At 47.4% G+C, this 23862-nt stretch overlaps 2 protein-coding genes across 8 annotated transcripts in view; both read right to left on the bottom strand.

The window, feature by feature from the left end:
- Positions 1–22673, bottom strand: part of LOC122369042 (histone-lysine N-methyltransferase PRDM9-like) — a 99381-nt gene extending 76708 nt beyond the window's left edge. For 6 of the 7 annotated variants that reach the window (XM_043343407.1, XM_043343405.1, XM_043343404.1 and 3 more), the window contains exons 1-10: positions 22492–22673; positions 19768–19997; positions 19461–19609; positions 19267–19340; positions 18944–19027; positions 18673–18749; positions 18225–18318; positions 17947–18059; positions 17612–17754; positions 17292–17425 (exon numbers count right to left, since the gene is read on the bottom strand). In XM_043343407.1, the coding sequence (XP_043199342.1) occupies positions 17292–17425; positions 17612–17754; positions 17947–18059; positions 18225–18318; positions 18673–18749; positions 18944–19027; positions 19267–19340; positions 19461–19609; positions 19768–19997; positions 22492–22504 (1111 nt within the window). In that variant the 5' untranslated portion in view covers positions 22505–22673. The remainder of the gene's footprint in view (positions 1–17291; positions 17426–17611; positions 17755–17946; positions 18060–18224; positions 18319–18672; positions 18750–18943; positions 19028–19266; positions 19341–19460; positions 19610–19767; positions 19998–22491) is intronic. The other variant, XM_043343408.1, reaches the window with a different exon arrangement.
- LOC122369044 (histone-lysine N-methyltransferase PRDM9-like) overlaps positions 1–23862 on the bottom strand; it is a 122376-nt gene that overhangs the window by 29890 nt on the left and 68624 nt on the right. The window lies entirely within an intron of this gene.

A 23862-nucleotide genomic window follows, 5' to 3' on the forward strand; every position in this document is an offset into this window, starting at 1 on the left:
GAGAATAAGTTGAAGTCAAAGTTGAAGAGTTTTATACACAGCCTTGAGTTGATGTTGTTGTTGTTGAAGAGTTAGGGGCCTTGAGTTGAGGTTGAGTCCAAGCGCGCATCACAGCAACGCGCGCGCGCTCTCACGTGCTACTGCATCAAAACTGCGTCATGAATGTCGAAACCAGAGTGCTGTTCACGGGCACCTGCGGTAGCTGCGGCTCGGCGGTCAGCCGGGTAATGACGTCACAGAAAGTGGGGATGGGGCGGTTGGTGTGACGTCATACGGCTGCGGCCGGCTGCGGTCGCCTGCGTCTCCTGCGGTCGAAACGATCCGACCCAGCGGGGTACGCTCCGGCTGTTAAGCATTATGAAAAATGGTGACAGACGTTTGTGGAGGATTGTCGACGAGCTCTTGTTCCGTGAGCAGTACTTACACGCTAGCGGAAAATTCACCAATCAGCGCTCGGCGGTACTCGACGCTGATTGGTCCGACGCTCGTGACGAAATTGCGGGGGACTGCAGTTATTCTCTATGGACCCGAATAGGCTTTTGGATTTCGGAGGGGTTTCTTTAAAATCATATGCTGTTTCGAGCTGTTTTCGAGTTGAAATATATTTCTTATGACTGTTACCTATATAATGGCACCATAATATCATGATTTTGATAAATATTACCGATGAAATATCGGCCGAAAAGACATGCTGTCATGGTACGGACTGCCCTGCGGCTGATGTGGGGTCCCTAATGCCAGCGTATGGTAATAATGGGGTGACGAAGGGTTATTGGAGACTCTTAGAGCCCCATCAGCATTCAGCATAGGGTCATCAGAGGCCGGGAACGTCCATCAGGGGTCTGAGTAGGCCTGTCATAGGGGCATACATGACACATCATGGCCTATGGGTCAATGTAGATCCATGGGGCCGTTGAAGGGCCAGCATTGTTCAGCGTGGGCTCGCAATTACCTCTGATGGGCATATGCCGTGCCCCGATGGACTAACGCTGGCCCCTGATGAACCATCACCAGCCCCTGATAGGTCTACAAAGCCCACTGCTGGGTCTAAATTGGTCACTGATATGCCCAAATGGGCCACTGAGAAACCCGTACAACATCCCCTGACTGCACCTGCTGGACCAGTGCCGTCCTCTCATGGGCCCACCACAGCTCTTGAATGACCTTTTCAAGTCCCTTGAAGTGCCTTTATTGGCCTAAATGGCCCCTGATTGGCTTATGTGGTCCCTATTGGTCCTATATGGCCCCCATGAGCCCTCAACGTCCCTAGACGGCCTTACATTATATGTCACTGGGCCCTGTTGGGTCAGCACCGGCCCCTGATAGGCTTGCACTGGACCCACCGGGCCTATACCGACCCATGAAGGGCCTATGTCGAGCCCTCATGGGCCTCCGATGACCACACGCCGGCATGTGTGGCCCCATCAGCAGTGGTCCGTCTATCCCATGTACTTACGGTCTTTTTGGTCGATGTGACACCGGTAGTATATAGAAATGTTATGATTAAATGTCGTTATTACACAGTCAAAAGTCACAGAAAGAATATCCAAGTTCAAAAATGGCCTCAAACCCAACAAAAACTGGTACAAATCCCCTTCAAAAGCCGTAAGTCTATTAAACGCCATAGGGGAATAGCTGCAGTCCCCCGCAATTTCGTCACGAGCATCGGGCCAATCAGCGTTGAGTATTGCCGAACGCCGATTGGTCGATTTCCGCTAGCCTGTAAATGCTGCTTGCGGATATAGTTTTGAACAAAAGAGGGTCGCGGCTACTAATTATCGCTCGTCACCACTTTTTCGTCGGGAGCGTTCTACCTGGTTTATATAGCCTTGATCCGACCGCAGCGGCCGCAGGAACCATTTGTCATGCAAAGTGGCGCGGCAGTTGCGCATTCGTGTAACTTGGGCGGAAAATTGACACGGCCGCCTCAGACGAACGCGTGATGACGTCCGCACAAGTGGGCGGGACTTATAGCCTGCGATCTACCGCAGCTACCGCAGTTACCGCAGGTGTCCGTGAACAGCACTCAGGTCGAAACCCAAGGCTCAGGGTCATCGAAATCTATACGAGCATCAAATAAGCAGCAGATTGATATTCGAAACCATCCAGCTAAGAAATTGATATCCGGGCGTGGAACGCAGTAACTCAGAAACATAGACCAAGGAACAGGGGGGGCAGCGGGGGCGCTTGCCCCCCAACTTGGGAGCCGAGGGGGCGGCGCCCCCTCAACATTGAGGCAGCGTGAAAGGATCTTTCTTCCCTTTTCCGGACTTCTTTCCTTCTTGTTTTCCATCTAAACATCATCACACGGCATTTTCCTAGCCATCTGAATGGTTTCTGCTGATACAGTATCGATTTCACAACATCTGCTATTGTTATCCCGCTTTGGTTTGGGCCTGGCCTTGGCCATGAGTTTGGCAGGCCAGATTTTATACTAGACCATTTTGAGAAAACTTTGAGAAATATATAACGTACAACGGTGGTAAAATCGTTAAGGCCTGGCTACACTATGCGTTTTCTGCGTGCGTTTTTGCAGGTTTGCGTGTTTTGCGTAATATCGTTCTAGGAAAAAAGTTATAAACTATATAATTTTTACTTTGGTTATATACAAAAGCTAGTATAACCCTTATGTAACTAAAATTTAAGGTGAAAAACATCACAAAAACGTAATAACCTTCTTTTTTTCTAGAACGATATCACGCAAAACACGCAATCACGCAAAAAACGCACGAAGAAAACGCATAGTGTAGCCAGGCCTTTACTATAATATAGGTATAACACAGTTTACCCGCTCCGGGTGTGAGGGAGGGGTGTGGGGCAATGAGTGCACTGACGTGGCGCCCTCGGAAGGCCGGTATCTATGGGATTAAAGCTCAGCGACACTAAGGGCTTGTCTGATGCATTTGGTTATCGGTAGCACCCTCAGAATCACCGGCGTATAGGGCCCTCAGAGCCGCCGCGCCGGTAAGGGGCCTTTAGAGGCATTGGTATGGGCCGCGATGCATGGGTGCCGGTTCGGGCGCACAGAGGTGCTAGTGTGATTGTCCTTACAGGCGTTGCTCTGGGATCTCATAGACGCTGGTGTGGAGCCGTTACAGACGGGTGTGGGGTCTTTAGAGCTGCTGACGCGAACCCTATACAAACCAACAGGGGGAAACCCAACAGGAACTACAAACCAACCAGTGACCGGCACGGGGCCCTTAGGCCGGCAGAAGAAGTCTTGTGGGGTCCTTAGAGACCGGCATGGTACTGTCAGACGCCGGTGGGGCCCTCAGGGCTCAGAGTCACCGGTGTGGGGCCCTCCAAAGTTTCCAGTGGGTGGCCTTTAGATGCGCAGGTGTTGACTGTTGTATCCTCAGAGCCGCCGATACAGGGCTGGTAAAAAAGCAAATTGCGTCCCCGACCAAAAAATGAGAGCGAAAAATGACCCCGACCTTTTTACGATTCATGTAGGTATGCAGGCTGCATGCAACTACGATGCGCGTTTCCTTAGGTTTCATTTCTATATTATTTTTTTTTTACGAGCAGTCATATGTACTAAATTGCTTATCAGACTCGCGCTTCGAAATTTCCAGTTTGTTAATTAAATGTCACGGCATCACTCGGTCAGCGGGTAGCGTAACAGACGAAGAACCCGGAAAGGGTAGGGGGCGCTACGATCGTCGAACAGATGCAATAGGTGTCGCTATTGTATCGGTAGCTCACAACGACGACGGCTAGAAACTATCGACCCCGCATGAATTTACCATGTCTGATGTCCAACCGGTCCGACCCCGGTTCCGAATCTAGTCGTTTGTCTAGTCGTATAGCTGGCTACAACTGGTCGTCAATCAACCCCGCTTGAAATAGCACAGTGCACAGCTGACAGCGGGGTCGGTGTCTAAGCTTCTGTTAGTATGTGTTTGCTCATCTTGTTTGATCTAGTTTTCGTTAGCAACTGTCGACGGTAGTTTTGCTGTTAACGGAAGTGAGTTGTGGCTACTAATTGTTCATAACCATGTTGTAGGTATGTATTAGGTATAGGGACTTTTTATGTCCTTGTTAAAGGGGATATACGTTGTGGATTCAATGATATCTTTTACTCGCGTTTAGTTTCTGCTTTATTTGAAAGTTATTTATTACTGTAAAAGTTTACTAAATGTGGTAATTTTGACCCCGGGTACTTGAACTTTTACTGGTACTGTGTCCCCGACGTCAATAGGACATAACACTACCAGCCCTGCGCCGATATAGGGCTTTAGCACTGGTATAGGCACTCAGAGTTGGGGATGTGAAATGCTCAGAGACACCGGTGTGGGCCCTCATAGGCGCCGATGAGGGCCCCCTCAGTTGCCGTTATGGGACTCTCGGAAAAATAAGTGTGTGACCATCACAGGCGGGAAATGCCCCTAGAACTGGCCCCTCATAGGCCGGTAAGAACTCTCAGAGGCTAGTAACGGGCCTTTGGAGACCACCGAGGGGCCCTTAAAATCTGCAAGATTCCCTCAGAAGCCGGCGTGGGGCCCTTGTTGAGATTTTAGTGTGGTTATTTAGGGCCCATAAGGTGCACTAACGAGACCTATGAGCAGGGGCGCCGCCACGGATTTTTGACTGGGGGGGACGGACTGACCGACTGAAAACCCAAAAGTAGGCATTCTTACCGTGGCTTTTTCGACCCGATGCATTCAAAGTTTAAAGCAAATATGCCACTTTTAACATTGGGTTTTGAACTGAAGTAACAGTTTTGTAGCCTGAGCTGAGACAAGAACAAATCAGGAGCTTTTATGGCCCAACGATCACCCTAGCCAAAGATATCGGTATCGATTTTAGGTTTGAGGTTTTGAAGACCCTTGCCGAGGAATCCATTCCCTTGCGGGAAAATGCCAGCCAATCAGCATTCAGCTGGTTTGAACTACGTAATATGATTGGCCAACGCGTAATCAACTTCCGCTGCAATATCAGGCCTCTACGAAAGACGGTAATTGGTTCTTAACTTCTTATGTAAGAGTAAAAATAAAATCCTTTTGCAAATATTCATTATGTTATTTTCTGACCATTTTAAGCATAAAAACTCATAAACCTGTGGCAAAACAACTGGTTTGAGGCAAGTAGTTTAGGTATTTCCTTTAATAGACCCGAGACCGAATTCCCACCGAGCACCTACCTATATACACATCTGATGTCCGATTCAATTTTGACACGGCAAAGCCTCTAGTGTTCTATCAGGGTATAATTGCTGATGTATGCCACTAATCTGATCGGTAATGCATATTGCATAGGTAATGCATACCCGCGTGGGGGAGGAGGCGTTGTATAGTTACAATCTCTCTTTCTGGCTTGTGCATGAATCGGCGCGAAGCGCCACGAAAATTGGCAAAAAAAAAAAAAAAAACATCAGGCAAAACTGCTCCAAAATACGAATTTTGCAGCCCGTTTAACAAGTTTGATACCAGAAAACTTTAGGTCAGGTCACCAAGTCAAGTAGTCAAGTCGCCTCAAAGTTTTGTGGTCCTGTCAACGGTAGGTATAGCTTATTTCTTAGAAGCTGAAAATTTAGTGTAGTGTGACTGCAAAACTGTGGGGTCGGAGCCGGAATTAGTCGGAGTGACAGTTTTGGCCAGAGTCGGAGTTGAAGTCTTCAAAATTGTTCGGATTTTGACTCCGAGGTCGGATTGGTTTAAAGTCATGCTCTTGGCTAGTTAGACGAAATGTATTATGCCCGTTTTCTGCCAGTCGTGTTATGCGACACACGTTGATCACGATATCAAAAATCGGCAGTTCCGCGATGACGGGTCGGATAAGAGCTGGAGATTTTGTTGGCCGAGGTGGCAGCCGGCAGGGGTCAGACCAATGCATGTAGGCCCATACCCCATATACTGAGTATCTAAACCTCCTGGACCCTCTCAGATTCGGCACCGTTCCATCTCTTCCATCCTCAGGACAGTCAAATCCTTCTCCTCCACGCCGCGATCCCCTGCTCCGGGCTGGACGGGCAACTTTATCCCATGCGGGAATGGCTCCACTGGAGCTATAGTCCTTTGCCGGGTGCAGTGAGTGCCAGTGGGCTGGGCTGCCTGTTCAATTGGTCGGGTTCAGCCCAAGTGGCTCACTGGCGTGGCTGCCCAGACCAATGTCTCCCACTGATTCTTTCATCCTTCCCGCTCTGAAATGGTCTCATTGGACCGAAGGGCCTAATCAAATTTCGAGTAGGAAAACAACCAGTAAAACGCCTTTTGGGGCGACCAACGGAGCGAGCGAGGGGTGGGCCTTGCACGTACGAAATTGCGAGGGGGTACCTCCAACCAACTTGTGCACTGCACCCTACTAACCGGTCCCTACTCCCTAACCATGTGTCAACTTTCAGCATCATCGGTCCAGCCGTTCTCGAGATCTGGAATCGACCCCTGCATGTGCGCACGTGCAGCAGCAACCCCCAACTGTGGCACATGGTCATTGGTCAAGGATATGCATTGCCTAGTGGGTGCCTACCTACATGCCAACTTTCAGCGCAATCGGCCCAGTATGTTACCGAGATATTATAATTGTTACAAAACTGACACGTCTTCGTTTTTCACGTGGCAGGTGCATAATGGGTCACCCACATGCATCGAGAATAGTTCAATACTTGTTAGAAGGACTGAAGCTACCCTACAAAAATTAACGCATGTAAATCAGTCAAGTGGTTCCTGAGATATAAGTCTCGCAAAAGCGTGACCACGGCCGGCCGCTCACTCAGAATTCAGAAATTTCCCGAAAGACTACGCTCGCTTCGCTCGCTCCGTAATGAGTTTGGGGGGGACGTCCCCCTTCCATTCTGAGAGTGGGGGGACGCGTCCCCCCCGTCCCCCCCGGTGGCGGCGCCCATGCCTATGAGGCCATTCTGAGTCGAAATATGGTCATCGTTAATCCTCAGCGGTCAAATGGCACCGCAGGTCCTCTCGGACCCGAGGGTCCCTTTCAACCCGATGGGTGGGGGGTGGGGGGGTGGGGTACGTGTCCCCTTATACCCCTAACTACGCCACTGCTTCATATGCATCATGTCAGGCATTTTAGGCTCGCCCCCCCAACTTGAAAATCGTTCCCGGGCCCCTGCTCAGAAATCTATAAACTTTATTCAGACAGGTAGGCACTTATTTGATTTCCCGTTCCTCAAGGCCGGGGAACAGGATTTTCTGCTCGACTTTTAAATCAAGGACATGACCTAGTGACTTGAAAATCATTGACAATCTTGATTCAGGGCAGGGGCGTAAGTCGTAACCACCTAAGCGGACAGTGCTGAAGGTCGGCACCATTTTTTACGGGCGCCGAAGGCACCCCTCTCTGTCTTCTGTTCAGTACCTATACCTATCTTTGCCACAGACGGTGCCCTACCCTTAGTAGCGTTTCACAAACAACTCTCTTTCTACCGAGGCGCCCTTTTTTCGCATGGAGGCGCCCTCTTTAGCTTCACAGGCGTCTCTCTATCACATGCAGGCGCCCCAATGGGCATCAGCGGCGCCCCTACAGGTCTCACAGTTGCCTCTCTTTCGAATGCAGAGCGCCCCCTTACGCATGCAATGCAGATTGCAGGTAGACGGTAGTTCCAGGCCCAGCAGCACGGCCGCTTTTCCTGTGGGTCCGCAGGTGTCTGTTGAGATTTGCTAGCCTGGCAAATAGTGCCACGCAGATGGAGCAGCCGTACGGCCTCTCTCCCGTGTGGGTACGTATGTGTGCGGTATGAAGGGTCGATTGCCTAACAAAACGTGCCGTACAGATGGAGCAGTCGTAACGTCGCTCCCCGGTCAGTCCGCACGCGTCTGGTCAGGTGTGACCATTCAGTGTACATGGCCTGGTTATGTGAGCAGCCGTACGGGCCCTCCTCCGTGTGGGAACGCATGTGTGCCTATATTGAGAGCTGACCGTTCAGTGAACCGTGCCGCGGACATGGAGCAGCCGTACAGCCGTTCCCGTGTGGGTCCGCAAAGACGAAACAACACTTCAAAAGCCGAAACATTATCAACACGCGTTTATTCGGCCATGACAATATTTGAACTTTTAAGTCGCGCATAAACAAAACACTGCAGCACATAAAAAAGTAGGTATTGGTTCATATACATATGTCCTGATGAAAACTCAGTACATTCCTCTATCTAGCCATGCTACTTTCATTTCACTCTTTGGCGGCACGTAATCTGCCGAAGGCGGCAAGACCAGAAACATAGCAGTGACGCCTGTAGATACAGAAAGCACATATCTAAGAGTAGCTGCGTTTACATATAATGAACAGAGACCTGTAAGGTTTACCCGAGTCCTTCCATGCAAAGAAATTGGATCTACCTTAAAACTGAGCTCTTGGGAGCGATTGCCGTGGTTCAATGTTTTGCGTTGAAATCGGCCGAACATGACGCCACTCTGACGTCATTTCCGGCCGACCTATGGTAACTACGAAGGTCATATTTTGACACAAGGTGTCAAATTGATGCAGCCGAAGGTACTGAAAGTTTGGCGTCGATACGTCAAGCAATTTGGAAGTTTTTGCAGAAAAACGGGAGGGGGCTATGTATAGCCCCCAAGTGGGACGCGAGTTAAGGTGGCTAGTTTAAAACACAACCACTGAATCACACTGGATAAGAACAAACAAACCAGATATGACACTGGTAGCCACGAAGCTCACAAACGAGAGTCACAGCTATAACACCAATAACTAACGTACAACGGCGGCCGGCCATGCACTTGTCAACACGTTGCAGCATTGCATTTCGCTAATCAAAGCATTTACCACATCAAGCCTGTTAAATTCTCAAAACTGTGTACCACTTAAAACTGACTTTTGTGAGTCAAACTGCCGAACTGTTAGACAGAAGTGGCATCAGTGCGGTTGCACTTCGCATGGGTACGCATGTGTTTGGTGAGATGTGCCCGTTGAGTGAAACGGGCCTGGCAGTGTGAGCAGTCGTACGGGCGCTCCCCCGTGTGAGTCCGCATGTGTAAGGTGAGACTTGTCCCTTGAGTGAACCGTGCCTTGCAGATGGAGCAGCCGTACGGCCGCTCCCCAGTGTGGGTCCGCATGTGTGCCTTGAGGTGTCCCCGTTCAGCGAACCGTACCGTGCAGATGGAGCAGTCGTATGACCGCTTCCTTGTATGGGTACTAGTGATGTCAATTACAGAAAATCAGGATACCGATACCAAACCAAATGGTAAATACCAACCAAGACCATAGGAAAATACCGAAACCAAACCAACTTGTACTTGGGAATAGCAGGAAAATGCCGACTTTTTACCAGATTCACAGCGTCTTATACATTAGCGAAGATTTATAATACCAACAAAACACCAAAAACATTAGGTTTGAAATACCAAATACCAAGTTGTTATCGGTATACCAGAAAGTCTATCCGATTGACATATCTAATGGGTCCGCAGGTGTCTGCTGAGGTAGGCCCGTTGAGAGAACCGGGCCTGGCAGTGTGAGCAGTCGTACGGCCGCTCCCCAGTGTGGGTCCGCATGTGTCTGGTAAGGTGTGACCGGTATGTGAACAGTGCCTTGCAGATAGAGCAGCCGTACGGCCGCTCCCCAGTGTGGGTACGCATGTGTGTGATGAGGTGTGACCGAACAGCGAACCGTGCCGTGCAGATGGAGCAGCCGTACGGCCGCTCCCCAGTGTGGGTCCGCATGTGGTTGTTGAGGTGTGACCGAACAGCGAACCGTGCCGTGCAGATGGAGCAGCCGTACGGCCGCTCCCCAGTGTGGGCCCGCATGTGGTTGTTGAGATTTCCCCGTTCAGCGAACCGGGCCTGACACCGGGAGCAACTGTACGGCCGCTCCCCCGTGTGGGACCGCATGTGTTTGTTGAGGCTTGACCGTTGAGAGAACCGTGCCGGGCAGATGGAGCAGCCGAAAGGCCTCTCCCCAGTGTGGATCCGCACGTGTTCAGTGAGGTGCGCCCGTTGACCGAACCGGGCCTGGCAGTGTGAGCAGCCGTACGGCCGCTCCCCCGTGTGGGAACGCACGTGTTTGATGAGATTTCCCCGTTCAGCGAACCGGGCCTCGCAGTGTGAGCAGCCGTACGGCCGCTCCCCCGTGTGGGTCCGCATGTGTGTAGTGAGGTGTGCCCGTTGAGCGAACCGGGCCTGGCAGTGTGAGCAGCCGTACGGCCGCTCCCCCGTGTGGGTACGCATGTGTTTGATGAGATTTCCCCGTTCAGTGAACCGGGCCCTGCAGATAGAGCAGCGGTACGGCCGTTCCCCAGCGTGAGTCCTTTGGTGGTGTTTCATGTTTGTGGACCTGTCGGTCGAGTATTGACACTGCTCGCACTTGAATCTCCCGTTCTTCCCGATGCGACTGTGACTTTTCTTCACGTGTTCGTCCAGATGTTGTTGTCCCAGACATCGGAAGCCGCAGTGGGGACACTGGACCGAGCCACTGATACCTGAAGAATACACAAGAAGAAGAAAGGCCATTAAAAACGTTCCATGCCAAACAGACACTGGAACATCTCGACGACCAGAAGTGACCCACGCAGCTGGTCGCGTTTCCAGATCACCTTGGTGAGCGCCGTGGGCGGTGAACGGCTATGTTGACGGGACAAGCCATCAGCGCCCATGAGTTGATCCGTTCATCGTTCGAAATACAGCCTTCAGAAAGAGAACGTTGAGCTCTTAGGGAATACAAAGCTCCCTTGACATTTACCAACTCGCACTATGATAGGACTTAGAGCCAACTTATCTATGAAAAAGGCCTGTTTGCCAACGCCAAGGAATATATTTTTTAAAACGTTAGCCACCAAGAGCCGATAAAACGCAATCAGTTATTTATCTGAGCAATGTCTGTTTGGTTGGAGTAGATGCCTACACTTCTCGTAGTTTACACCACGAACTAGGTCAAAGGGGCCCTCCCACCTTCAAAAAGTTAATGAATGGCATGAAGGTGATATCGCTCGGTTCAGAAAGAGCAAAAACGAATATTTACCAACGTTCACCGAAAAAAATATTCACCGGTTTTCAAGATATTAGACTTTTACATTTGTTTACTTTTTGGGATCTCCGCTGTTCCTAGCGACTTTATTTGAAAGTGCGTCACTTATTGCGGGCAAAGCAGTATATACCACCGCGTGCTACCAAACGTTTTAGTAAAAGATTTAAAATCGTTTGATTTTCGCTGACGTCACACATTCAGAGGGGGCATTCTAACCCATTTGCCCCTTTGAATCCAAAGTGCTGCAACTTTGAAATAAGATATTTTCTATTTCAGGCATTTATCGATGTTGTGAATGCTTGAACCAGTAGGTAAGTGCAGGCCAGGGACCCCATTTTGGCTATCTCAACTCAAAACTAATGTTAAGGTGGGATGGTCACTTGAAATACCTACATACATACATGATGGAAAGGGTAGTAGCGATCATTTTCTTTATTACCTAATACGCGTTCATTCGGCCATGGCAATATTTGAACTTGAAAATGTACATAAACAAAACACTGCGGCACAGTAGTGGGTAGGTATTGATCCATACACATATGTCCAGAGAAAACTTAGTAGGTACATTTTTCTATCTAGCAATACTACTTTTATTTCACCCATCAGCGGCACGTAATCCCCATTCCGCCAGAGGCGATAAGACCAGAAACATCCAGTCACGCCTATAAACAAACAGCACATATCTAAGAACGGCTTCGTTTATACAGGATGAATAGAGACCTGTAACATCTGGACGACATGCCGACATACGTTTGACCCGCTACTTGTCCACAAAAGTGCGCAGATAATACGAAATACGGCGAATACGAGAGGGAGCCGAAGCCAAAAAAGAAGTATTATCTCAAAATTACCGGATATTCCTCACACAAAATATAGTATAAACAAACAGCAGCGATAGTCCTTACCTCCTATGTTATCCCGCGCCCCACTGGGGTCTGCGTATAAAACGCCCTACGGGGGGGGGGGGCTCTCCATAGCCCCCAGCCTAACTCCGAAACTACTTGGCCGATCGTCAAAATTCAAACGGCGTCTGATAGCCCCGGAAAAACTGTCGAAGAAAACCTAATTTTATTGACCTCGAGGTCACCGATGACGGCACAGGTCAGGTCAAAGTAAAAAATTATTAGCATTTTTGCTTCTTCACATTTTGGGCTCTGGCCGCCGTCTTACCAGTCAGATCAGGCTCATTTTTTGTTTACACACTCGTGAACAGATGCTCTAGATATCCTGGGGGTACCAAACTTGTACTTTGATTTTCAGGTCAGGGTCAGGTCATCACAGATCACGGAAATATTATATCATGCGTCGGTCACGTGACACATGTTTTATGGTCCATTAAGGCCATGGATCTCGAATTTGATGCCGTCTGTGTTATTCGAGGTCATTTTGAGCCGAATTTAGCTTAGGTCAGGTCACTTTCAGGTCAAAAAAGGTCATATTTTGAAGCTAAAATTTTTCAACAAAAAAGGTGTCTATTGGATGTAGTTTGAGCTCAGGAACACGATGGTGCTATTTATATTGGTGTACGATGTCAAATACGTACTGAAAAATTGATTTAAAAAATTAATATTTGTGAATTTTTGCAATACCTAATGCGGAAAACTTAGCCATTTTTGAAGATATTTAGCTAAAACTTGCTAGACTTAGTCAAAAACATGCGTTCTATCACATCTATTCCATTTTTTTTTCTCGAAAAATCGAAAACTTTTTGAAAAATATGAAATATAAATTTTGAATTTTATTAAATAAAATTAACGAAATATTTGAAATTTTGAAAATCCGAGATAGCAGTTTGAAAGCGCAGTCTATTCTGAGTCCTTTCATGCAAAGAAATTGGATCTAGCTAAAAAACTGAGCTCTTGGGAGCGATTGCCGTGGTTCAATGTTTTGTGTCGAAATCGGCCGAACATGACGTCACTCTGACGTCATTTCCGGCCGACCTATGGTAACTACGAAGTTCATATTTTGACACAAGGTGTTAAATTGATGCAGCCGAAGGTACTGAAAGTTTAGCGTCGATACGTCAAGCAATTTGGAAGTTATTGCAGAAAAACGGGAGGGGGGCTATGTATAGCCCCCCCCCCCCCGTGGGGCGTGAGTTAAGGTGGCTAGTTTAAAACACAACCACTGAATCACACTGGATAAGAACAAACAAACCAGATATGACACTGGTAGCCACGAAGCTCACAAACGAGAATCACATCTATAACACCAGTAACTAACGTACAACGGCGGCCGGCCACGCACTTGTCAACACTTTTCAGCATTGAATTTCGCTAATCAAAGCATTTACCGTGGCGTTAAAAACTGAGCTCTTGGGAGCGATTGCCGTGGTTCAATGTTTTGTGTCGAAATCGGCCGAACATGACATCACTCTGACGTCATTTCCGGCCGACCTATGGTAACTACGAAGTTCATATTTTGACACAAGGTGTTAAATTGATGCAGCCGAAGGTACTGAAAGTTTAGCGTCGATACGTCAAGCAATTTGGAAGTTATTGCAGAAAAACGGGAGGGGGCTATGTATAGCGCGCCCCCCCCCGTGGGGAGTGAGTTAAGGTGGCTAGTTTAAAACACAAGCACTGAATCACACTGGATAAGAACAAACAAACCAGATATGACACTGGTAGCCACGAAGCTCACAAACGAGAATCACATCTATAACACCAATAACTAACGTACAACGGCGGCCGGCCACGCACTTGTCAACACGTTTCAGCATTGAATTTCGCTAATCAAAGCATTTACCGCATCAAACCTGTGTAATTCTCAAAACTGTGTACCACTTAAAACTGACTTTTGTGAGTCAAACTGCCGAACCGTTAGACAGAAGTGGCAGCAGTGCGGTTGCACTTCGCATGGGTACGCATGTGTTTGGTGAGGTGTGCCCGTTGAGTGAATCGGGCCTGGCAGTGTGAGCAGTCGTACGGCCGCTCCCCCGTGTGAGTCCGCATGTGTTTGATGAGATTTCCCCGTTCAGCGAACCGGGCCTGACACCGGGAGCAACTGTACGGCCGCTCCCCCGTGTGGGACCGCATGTGATTGTTTAGGCTTGACCGTTGAGTGAACCGTGCAGTACAGATGGAGCAGCCGTGCGGCCGCTCCCCCGTGTGGGTCCTCATGTGTGCCTTGAGGTGTCCCCGTTCAGCGAACCGGGCCTGACACCGGGAGCAACTGTACGGCCGCTCCCCCGTGTGGGACCGCATGTGATTGTTTATGCTTGACCATTGAGTGAACCGTGCAGTACAGATGGAGCAGCCGTACGGCCGCTCCCCCGTGTGGGACCGCATGTGTTTGTTTAGGCTAGACCGTTGAGTGAACCGGGCCTGGCAGTGTGAGCAGCCGTACGGCCGCTCCCCCGTGTGGGTCCGCATGTGTGTGATGAGGTTTGACCGCTCAGAGAACCGTGCCTTGCAGATGGAGCAGCCGTATGGCCGTTCCCCTGTGTGAATTCTGCGGTGGCGTTCCATACGGGTGGACTTGTCGGTCGAGTATTGACACCACTCGCACTTGAATCTGCCGTTCCTGCCGATGTGACCGTGACTTGTCTTCACGTGTCCGTCCAGATAATGTTGTCCCAGACATCGGAAGTCGCAGTGGGGACACCGAAGTGTAAAGCCAATACCTGTAAAACACATTTAGAGATTGAGAGAGATCGAAAATGTTTCTGTCCAGCTATGTACAACATCAGGGTAAAATGATTGCATTCAAAATTAACAGTGAAGGACATGCATCGCTCCCTTAGTGCCAGTGAAGTAGGATTAGGGCCCAGTTGTCGCATTTGGGGCTGGCCGGAGAAATTCGAGAGCCAGTAGCCACTCAGCGCGGTGGTCGATGCCTGACATGCGGTCACGACCAAGGGAGAGGTCGAGGAGCGGTGATGGATTGTGCGGTCACCAGCCGGTAACGTTGCGACGGCAATAGACAAGTAATGAACAAGATTGGTTGGCTGACACAGATGAAAATCGAACGTCCATTGATGGTGCAAGACCCACGGTTTTTATGCAACTCGAAAAGACATGAACTAATACGGATGGATAATAAATTGCGCCCTTATACGATCGCACTTATTATCTCAGCTGCACAGGTTGTAACGAAATTATCCGGACATCTTTCTTCCCGCTGGAATTGAAAAGCCAAACAATCTGATGGCTTTCCTTCAATGGCGATTGAGCCACACCTTCATAAGAAGACAGTTTAGAGTGCCGTGGAGCCTTTCAACCACTGGGTTCTCCAGCACACAGGGTTTGATGTCGACCGACGCCGTCTTGACCTGTGCCTACAGCTGGGCGGTGCTGGTGACGGTGTCTCCTGATTCACCTCCTGTTGGGCAGCAGTGCTTATAAGTTTTCGATGGGAATAAGATCGGGGCTATTCCCAAGTCATAGCCCGTCAGCCCAGAAAGGTAAGAGGCTCCCTCAGCATCACTTTTCATTTTCTAGGGACTTTGAGGTGGCGCGCCTTCCCGCATGAAGTCAGCGTGACTTGAACCAGACATCAGTGCGCTTTCAGAAACCGAGTCTGGGTGTGCCGTCCGTTTGAGCGCCTCCAACCATTCGTTGGCCGTGAGGCTGCTCCGGTAAGTGCTCGTCGTTGATAGTGGTTTTCTGTGACACCACGTGCTATTGGAACATCGCGCGGCAGCTAAACATGCACCAGACGGATATTGGCCGGATGTTTGACGCTGTTGACGGTCGGCACGTTAGAACTGCTCTCGACGAGGAGCTCTAGAGGTCACTCGAGGTCAGGTCATCGGGTCACGCCAAGTGACCTTACTTCCTTTGAAGCCTCAATGCCTGTCATAGCTACAGAGTGATCGATCGCATTGAAACTTTCAGCTATTGATGACACCAACAATTTGTGCAAAATGTATATCTCGGAATTTTAATAACGGTCAGGTAAGGTCAGTTCAATATTGCGATCTCTCCAATATGAGTCAATGGGAGAAAATTGGAAGGTACCTGCTTTAAACGAACGTCATTTTAAACACTTTAAAACAACGAATTACAAGTAAAAAAAGACACAAAGGACCGGAAATTGGCACCCGCGACCAGACATGTGCATGGATCCGAGAAAATGGATCTGGGATCTGATCCCACGGATCCTGATCTCGGATCCGTCGGGATCATAGATCCAGCTCTTCAATTTATCGAGAGACCCGTAGGGATCATAGATCTGAGTCTAGTATTTTTGCTTGAGATCCAGTGGGATCATAGGTCCTCATTTATTTTTGGTCAACACAGAAATCCCAAAAGATCACTCGTTGCAACTCACAAACGTTCTTATTTAGTGCTTTTATGTGATAACACGTCATAATCCATAGTTTTATGGCACTTATTGACATAGAAACACTTGGAAACCTGGTTTCGAATGTTGTTCATGGTGGGATCCACTCAGATCATAGATCCATGCTTTTGGTTTATCGTCAGATCCTGTGAGATCATAGATCCAGGATAAAATTTTCACGCCGGATTCGGTGGGATCATAGATCCAAACCTGTAATGTGCCTCGAGATCCACTGAGATTATAGATCCATCACTCGGATCCATGCACATGTCTGCCCGCGACCCATCCTTATGTCCCCGAGGTTATCTTAGGTCAACATGTGCCGAAAATGTGCATGTAGTGGTGTGCTAAAAATAGCAGCCCTCCACGAAGCCGTTTTTTGATATACGAGTATACCTATGCCAAAAAAAAAAAACAGGACGGGGGTCAAAACACCCCTCCGACCCAGCGAGGGCTAAATGTTCAAATATATGCTACTGAACAATATGTTAAAGTTTCTTTCGGGAACCATTGACCAAAACCAGAGGCAGACCGCCTCACCTTCAAGCGCAAGGATTAGATCGCAAATCGAAATGTCAGTTCAACAGACCAAACCCATGTAGTTTGGTAAATATACATCAAGCCTACATACCTACATTAGACCAGCTTCAACTGAACGGACCACCCGTTCCGTCGTTTCCATCCTCAGGACAGTCAAATCCTTCTCCACGCCTCAAACCCCCTGCTCCGGGCTGGACGGGCAATTATAACCCATACGGGAATGGCTCCACTGGAGCTAGCCCGTAGCCGGGTGCAGTGAGTGCCAGTGGGCTACGCGGCCTGTCCAACCGGACGGGTTCAGCCCAGGTGACTCACTGGGGTGCCTGTCCAGACCAATGCCTTCCCTAATCCCTATCATCCTTCCGGCTCTGAAATGGTCTTATAGGACAGAAAGGGCCGAACCCAACAAAACAAACAAAAATGAACGGACCGGACAAGAGCATAGTCAAGAGTGTTGGTAGGAAAGTAAATTTATCTCCAGGATCCTTTCGATGGACGCCATAGCCCTCGGAACCGCTAACGATGAACTGACCTGAAGATGACGGTCCGGCCGGAGAGGAAGTCACAGACTTCTCAGACGTCTCCGAGTGGACGGTCAGCTCCCGGGCCGAGTCGTCTCCGTAGTACACCAGCAGCTCAGAGCCCCGCGGAACGGGCTTTGACGTCCTGCATAGGGAAATAAATATAGCATTATTGATGAAAGCTTGATTGGTGTAGTCACAACACTTACACTGTCATTAATAACTTCGACGAATCCATTAAAGAAAAATATGGGCTACAGGACGAACCGCGCATAACATACGTAACGCAGTTAGGAAGAATAGATCCGTGGATTCCAAGACTACAACGCACCTGAAGTATATCTGACCCCGGTACTGGAAGGCCACTAGGTTTTGTTCTTCCTCCGAGCGGGCACAGTTGACCCTTCTGAGCCAGTTGCTGCAGCTCGGGTCTTCGGCATTCACCGAGTGATGTACCCGATCACCCTTCTTGATCTGAGGTACCAAACAAAAACATAGTTCATCAATTCAAAGAACAAAGTAAAAATATGACATACGCAATGGAAACATTATCAAATTCCCATGTAGCCAACATTGGTCTAAAATGTTTTTATAGTTTTTATCGTTGAAGCAAGTCTTAAGTGGAAACATGCGTTTTTACCTGCAAAACAAAACAACTGAACTGACCTGCCATCTGTACCCGGTTGTTCGACCTCGGGCCTGACTCTCCTCGGTGGTCAAGGTTCCCTCGTAAGGACCGAGTCTTTGGCGCGCAGGTATGTCCTTCTCCGCCAAAACTCCTGGAATCAAATAAATACAAGCCTTCACCTTAACTAAATGGACACAACATGTACTGATACATGGGACATGAAATCATACAATACAAGCAACCATCACCAAATGATGCATCAAACGTCCAGCAGCAGTTGTTACGCATCGCCATTTGTCTTGCCTCATTAACTTACCGGTGCCAGACGCTGGATTTGTCGACTGACCAGAGCTGAGAGAAGGCGGGAGAGTCTTGACGTCCCTATCGACATCTCCGATACCGGGTCGTGCCTGGAATGTTCAGCGCATGTGGGGCGCAATGTCGACAATACAATCCACGCATTGAGATTATCTTAAGCCTGTTTGTAAATCAGACGGGTATGTTTTGTGGATATAGATCATGAACCTGTTCTTGACCACGTACCCATGACAGTATTACCTGCTAACAAGACAGTAGCAAAGCAATAATATAACTATGAGAAAGAGGATTACGTAAATGTGAAAGAAATAGATCATTTTTACATGAAGCTCATGTCGTTCCATCACTAGGGCATCAGGCACAATTGGTCATATTATTTAATGTCTAAATGTGAGAGGAGTCATGTGTAAAGAATACGAATCAGACCAGTATGGACCAGTCCTTACCTTGGTATCGTGTATGATCTTTAGCGGTCCATGGACGGGACATTCACCGTCCCAATCGCGGCAGCACACGTCACAAACTGTCCGAAAGAAGGGCGAAAAAATCATTAGCGATTTGATGAAGAGCAGACCAAGGTTTAATCGTTCAAGGTTCCGTTAGACGGAAACAATGCGTCTGTATTCGGTTTAATTTGTCTGCAATATGAGTGCTTATCGTGTACATTCGTCCGTTGATGAGGAATAGCTAGCTGACTAAAATCGAGAGAATACTCACATATGTTACTATCAACGAGACCGTCCACATCTCGGTAGTTAATGACGAGACGTTGACTCTTGATGAACACTCCTTCAGCAAAAACTGCAATAAATTCAACAGGGTAATCAATAATTCGGTGGCATTTCGGTAACGCGTCAGTTTAATAGAGTGCATGCAATTGAACATAAGAATGGTTCGATAATGCCATTCAATCACTTTGTAGAGTACGAAACCAAAAATAAAAATAAAACTTACATTTTCTCTGAAAAGGGCACAAAAGTAAGACCGAGGATATCACGATAAACCCATTGCTTACAGTCTCTTCACATATATATACTTACCTTCAGTAGAGTCTCGAATGGCAGACGAACAACCAAGTAACAGACTCCTTTTTGCATTGTTGATGAAACAGGCACTGAAAGAACAGACAAATGCAAATATTATTAGAATTCATCAAGGATAATATATCATTGTCTACTATGTCAAATAACAACTAAAATTTCAATAACAGCACTGAATCATGCGGTGCCCTAACCTGTCCCGGTCCACCTCAGTGAACCCGATGAAGTCCTCAGACGGTGACGGTGATCGAGGTCGGTACTTTTCCTCCTTCACTAAAGAATGCAGAGCGCGGTCCGAGAAAGGATCGTCGTCCGACACCGAGGGAGACGACGGCCGCTCAACCTAGACCGGATCAACAGACAAACAATATTCAATGAAACATGAGATGTTTATCCTCCACAGATATACAAATTGGAACACATTATGCGCTGTCATTCCCTTTTATTAACCTCGCAGCTAAAAACCAATGAGAGGTGAGCACCATGCATTTGAACACTTACCCTTGGTGAAGTGACTTCAATCTTTATCTCCTCCTTCACAACTGGCCGAAAGTCGCTCTCAGAGCCACTATCTATGGGAGTGCAGTTCCTCGGCCTCTGAGACTTCCTCACACTCTGTGACAGACCCCATTCCCCGTCGCTGTCAGCGGAGCCCTCCCGAGACCACTTTGGTCCTTCTGGTGACGTTGATGCAGCCCGCATGAGCGGCAGTAGTTCAGACACTGATGGATCTGGAATGGGGTCCAACATCAGTTCACATCGAGTTGACTAGACGAAAGCACAAAACGGAGAAGTTATGTAGCAAGAAAATACAAAGTTGCAGAGTTATCACCACCAATAATTGAATAATTCCTTATGGAATTAATACCCATAAAACATCTCTCAATAATGACAATGACATGGTTTGCCAACAAGAATGCAGCAGGAAAATAATAGAGGTGCTCCTATACCTAGCCCGCACCCCACTGGGGTCTGTGTATAACACGCCCTACTGGGGGGGGGCTATTCATAGCCCCCCCCCCTCCTAACTCCGAAACTACTGGGCCGATCGTCAAAATTCAAACGGCGTCTGATAGCCCCGGAAAAACTGTCGAGCGAAACCTAATTTCATTGACCTCGAGGTCACCGATGACGTCACAGGTCAGGTCAAAGTAAAAATTATTAGCATTTTGGCTTGTTCACATTTTGGGCTCTGGCCGCCGTCTTACAAGTCAGATCAGGCTCATTTTTGGTACACACACTCTTAAACAGATGCTCTAGATACCCTAAGGGTACCAAGCTTTTACTTTGATTTTCAGGTCAAGGTCAGGTCATCACAGACGAAAATATTTTATCATGCGTCGGTCACGTGACACATGTTTTATGGTCCATTTAGGCCATAGATTTCGAATTTGATGTCGTCTGTGTCATTCGAGGTCATTTTGAGTCGAATTTAGCTTAGGTCAGGTCACTTTCAGGTAAAAAAAGTCAAGTTTTGAAGTTAAAATTTTTCAACAAATAAGGTGTCTATTGGATGCAGTTTGAGCTCAGGAACACGATGGTGCTATTTATATTGGTGTACGATGTCAAATACGTACTGAAAAATTGATTTGAAAAATTAATAATTGTGAATTTTTTGCAATAATGCGTATAACTTGGCCATTTTTGAAGATATTTAGCTAAAACTTGCTAGAGTTAGTCATAATCAAGCGTTCTGTCACATATATTCCGGTTTTTTCGAAAAGTCAAAAACTTTTTGAAAAAAAAATATAAAAATACATATTTTGAATATTATATCAAATTTTCGAAATTTTCAAAATTTTGAAAATTCGAGATAGCAGTTTGATAGCGCGGTCAATTTTGAGTCCTTTCATGCAAAGAAATTGGATCTAGCTTAAAAACTGAGCTCTTGGGAGCGATTGCCGTGGTTCAATGTTTTGCATCGAAATCGGCCGAACATGACGTCACTCTGACGTCATTTCCGGCCGACCTATGGCAGCTACGAAGTTCAAATTTTGACACAAGGTGTCAAATTGATACAGCCAAAGGTACTGTAAGTTTGGCGTCGATCCGTCAAGCGGTTTGGAAGTTATTGCAGAAAAACGGGAGGGGGGGGGGGGGCTATAAATAGCCCCCCCCCCCAGTGGGGTGCGGGCTAGTCTTTAGATCCTGGCTTTATATGAAAAAACTGTTTGTAGCCTCAAATGATCTCTGATGACCTTTCTAGAGAGCAGGCTAGCAGCAAAAGACACCTTTGTTGTCACTAGTAGTCCAAATCATTGTGATTCTGAAATATTTTTACTGTTCCTCCTGACCTGGCAGGCTGACATGACCTCAACCTGGGGTCAAAAATTTCATATGTTGTCAAAAAATGATGCACTACAAGCTACTCCAAGCGGTGAGGCGCTTCGCACCAGTTTTTTATTCACATGCAAAAAACTGGACAGGGTGGTAACAAATGCCCCCCCCCCCCACTGGGGCAAAGGTTAAAACCACTGGGTAAATACTATTAGAATTGTTTTGTGGCGACCTACATGATGGTACTTTCCATTTCCCACTGTTGAAGCTTCTTCCTTATCGATGGATGCCTAGACAAAATCATTGCGTCAGGTTTGAGGTTAGGTAAGGTCTGGTTATGTTTCTTTTTTAATATTTTGGAGACACCTACCTTATCATCATATCTGGATTTAGCTCGTTAAAGGGACCCTCCCACCTTCAAAAAAGTTAATGAATTGGCATAAAAGTGATATCCCTTGGTTCTGAAAGATCAAAAATTAATATCTACCAAATTTCACCAAAAAATATTCACTAGTTTACAAGATATTAGGCTTTTACTTTTGTTTACTTTTTGGAATCTCTGCTGTTCCTAGCGACTATTTGAAAGTGCGGCCCTTGTTGCTCTTAAACAGCATATACCGCAATGTGCTACCAAACGTTTTAGTAAAACATTTTAAATTGTTAGATCTCCACTGACATCATAAATTTTAAGGGGGCATTACAGTGCAGTAGCCCCTTAGAATCCGAAAACTGCAAGTTTGAAATTCCATATATCCGAATTAAAGCATTTTTCGATGTTGTTGTGAGTGCCCAAACCGGTACTGAAGGCCATGGCCACCAATTTAGCTATCTCAACTCAAAACTAATGTTGAGGTGGGATGGTCACTTTAAAAATGGAAGAATACATATTACGTAAGTAGGCACTACTTACTTCTGAAAAGTGAGTCGATGCTATTATACCGAACTTACCATGCTGATCCATCTCAATCTCCAAATCAAGATCCCTCGTTTTCTGTGTGAGTCCGCTCAGAATGATAATTCTATAGATGGCCTTGATGAGAATAAGTTGAAGTCAAAGTTGAAGAGTTTTATACACAGCCTTGAGTTGATGTTGTTGTTGTTGTTGAAGAGTTAGGGGCCTTGAGTTGAGGTTGAGTCGAACTTTTACCTTCCGACCGCGCGCGGAGGCGATATGGTGCCACACTGGCGGTTTTTACGATAGCTCAAAATTCTTTTGAGATAAAGAGATGAAATTTGACATGTCCTATCTTTTGATCAAGCTGGATCTTATGGTACAAGTCGCATATTTAAGGTAGGTCAGGTTGTTGACCTATGTTGTCGCTCGTGAGCCTCTGCACAGTCCAAAAACAACGCAATTTCTGAACACTCAGTGCCAAGAAATCCACAGAAAGATGACACTTGGCAGAAAGAAGAGTTGTCGGTTTCTTACCGTTCGTATGTGTCGTGTTTTCACAAGAGTTTAGTAAGGTCAGGTCCGTCACGTGACCTCCCCTCATAACTCAATAGGTTTACGGGTTTACTATCATATAAGCGTTTATCAATCGCCGGAAATCTTAGCCAATCCCACTGGACACTGGATCCATACCCACATGGGGCCCTCCTGACTGGCCACTCCCTCTGAAATCCACAATAACATTGGGCTGCGGCCACGGTTATGTATTAATGCTTTTCACTAACAGAAATACAACTTCAACCAGCACAGTGCACGCCGCCACAACAGTCCGACCCACGTCCCTGATATCGACTAGCTCCCGGCCGGATGCACATACGCGGAGCCAATCAGTCCGAATGTGACCTGCAGCTTACAATTGCTGTGTCGCATGGTGCATGGCACAGGACGATTCCTAGCAGCTGTCGGCTGGAGTGGAGAAACAGCACGTTGCGACACACCGCGCCGGCGACAGAGCTCAGCAGGGCTGGTTGGAGGCTGGAGCCGGAGGTAAGCGGCGGACACAGGCACAGACATTGCAGGACAAATAACAGGATGTCAGTTAGGGATATAATTCAAGACGAATGATTCAAGACGGACTGAAATAATACACATTTTGCTCACTTGGATACCAACTTCAAACTTGACGTTTATGTATAGCACCATGGAAACAATGGGCACACAGGAAAGAAACAAAAGATGAGGGTTTTTTAACTCAAGGAAGTAAAACAGCCCGAAGTGTAGACAAGCACATACTTTTGGTAATAGCTATCAGCTGTCCTACTCCTCTTCTCCCTTCATCAACTACTGGACACATTTGAAGCATCATATATAGCACCAAATACCAATGTCCATAACCAAAGCTTGCAAGTAGTTTTAACTTCTATGAA

The sequence above is a fragment of the Amphibalanus amphitrite genome, unplaced genomic scaffold (assembly GCF_019059575.1).
Source record: "Amphibalanus amphitrite isolate SeventyFive unplaced genomic scaffold, NRLGWU_Aamphi_draft 001001F_arrow, whole genome shotgun sequence".
Lineage (NCBI taxonomy): Eukaryota > Metazoa > Arthropoda > Thecostraca > Balanomorpha > Balanidae > Amphibalanus > Amphibalanus amphitrite.